Source organism: Apaloderma vittatum, unplaced genomic scaffold (genome assembly GCF_000703405.1).
Source record: "Apaloderma vittatum isolate BGI_N311 unplaced genomic scaffold, ASM70340v1 scaffold2555, whole genome shotgun sequence".
In the NCBI taxonomy this organism is placed as follows: Eukaryota; Metazoa; Chordata; class Aves; order Trogoniformes; family Trogonidae; genus Apaloderma; species Apaloderma vittatum.
This window is the reverse complement of record NW_009716346.1, coordinates 72,521-73,884: the sequence shown is the minus strand read 5'-3', so window position 1 is coordinate 73,884 and position 1,364 is coordinate 72,521. Positions and strand designations below refer to the sequence as shown.

Below are 1,364 nucleotides of genomic sequence, written 5' to 3'. Positions count from 1 at the left end.
GAAGCGTGGTCAGCAGGTCAAGAGAGGTGATTCTCCCCCTTTACTCTGCTCTTGTGAGACCCCACCTCGAATACTGCGTCCGGTTCTGGTGTCCCCACTGTAAGAGGGACATGGAGCTGTTGGAACGAGTCCAGAGGAGTCACAAAGATGATCCAGGGGCTGGAGCAGCTCTGCTACGAGGACAGGCTGCGGGAGCTGGGATTGTTCAGTCTGGAAACGAGAAAACTCCGAGGGGACCTTATCACCGCCTGCCAATCCCTGAAGGGAACCTACAGGAAGGCTGGGGAGGGACTTTTTACAGGAGAGGACAAGGGGGCAAGGGTTTAAGTTTAAGGAAAACAGATTTAGATTGGATCTTAGGAAAAAATTCTTCAGTACAAGGGTGGCAGGATTGGAATAAATCGTCCAGAGAAGTTGTGCATTCCCCCTCCCTGGAGATGTTCAAGGCCAGGTTGGACAGAGCCTGAGTAACCTGGGCTAGCTGAGAGGCGTCCCTGCCCGTGGCAGGGGGGTTGGATCAGATGATCTCTAAGGTCCCTTCCAACCTCGGCCATTCTAGGATTCTAAGAAAACAAGGAATCTTTGAATGCATACTTCTCCACTCCTGTAAAAAACATCTGCAGTGACTCTGAGTAAGGCAGTTGGAAAGGATTAGGATGTAGTGCAACAATACCTGCAATTTTCTCCATCCGTTTCGAACGCGGATAAAAACCTCACTCATTTCACTCAGATAGATGAGCGTACCTTCTGCTACCAAATGAACTTTTTCCAACATACCCTCAATGTTTCGGAATGTCGTAACCTGTCAGGCAGAAGAGTGAAACGTGCTTCATCAGACACGCAAACCAATATCAAGGTAAATTGTTAAACTGAAGTCTCATCTGAACACACAAGTGTCATGGCTTTTTCCGCAGGAAATGCTCACCAGGTCATTCTTATGTCATTTCATACCAAAAGCTTCAGTTATGTAAATATCTTGCTCCTTTGCCTTACTAGCACCGAGAGCTAATTTGGCACAGAGTGAAGATCGTTGCATCTCTGTGGTTTAGCATACTAGATTAAAAGGGTAAAGATCAAAAAAGACTTGATAAGATCGTTGCATCTCTGTGGTTTAGCATACTACATTAAAAGGGTAAAGATCAAAAGAGACTTGATGAGGCTTATAAATTGCTTTAAGCATGGCATATGCCCCTTTCCATTACTTTAGCACACCATCAATCTTTGCATTTGTTTGAATAGGCTGTTATTAGCAAGGCAAAGGACAGCCTCCTCCTCTCATCACTTCTCCCAGCTAGATGAATTCCTTGCTGCAAAATTAAGACGTTCAGAAACCCAGTAAACCTTCTCATAAATAATAAGCCAAA

General features: G+C 45.3%; 1 protein-coding gene across 1 annotated transcript in view; it reads right to left on the bottom strand.

The window, feature by feature from the left end:
• Positions 1-1,364, bottom strand: part of COL15A1 (collagen, type XV, alpha 1) — a 62,996-nt gene that overhangs the window by 4,496 nt on the left and 57,136 nt on the right. The window contains exon 33 of the mRNA XM_009869483.1: positions 674-802. Within this exon, the coding sequence (XP_009867785.1) occupies positions 674-802 (129 nt within the window). The remainder of the gene's footprint in view (positions 1-673; positions 803-1,364) is intronic.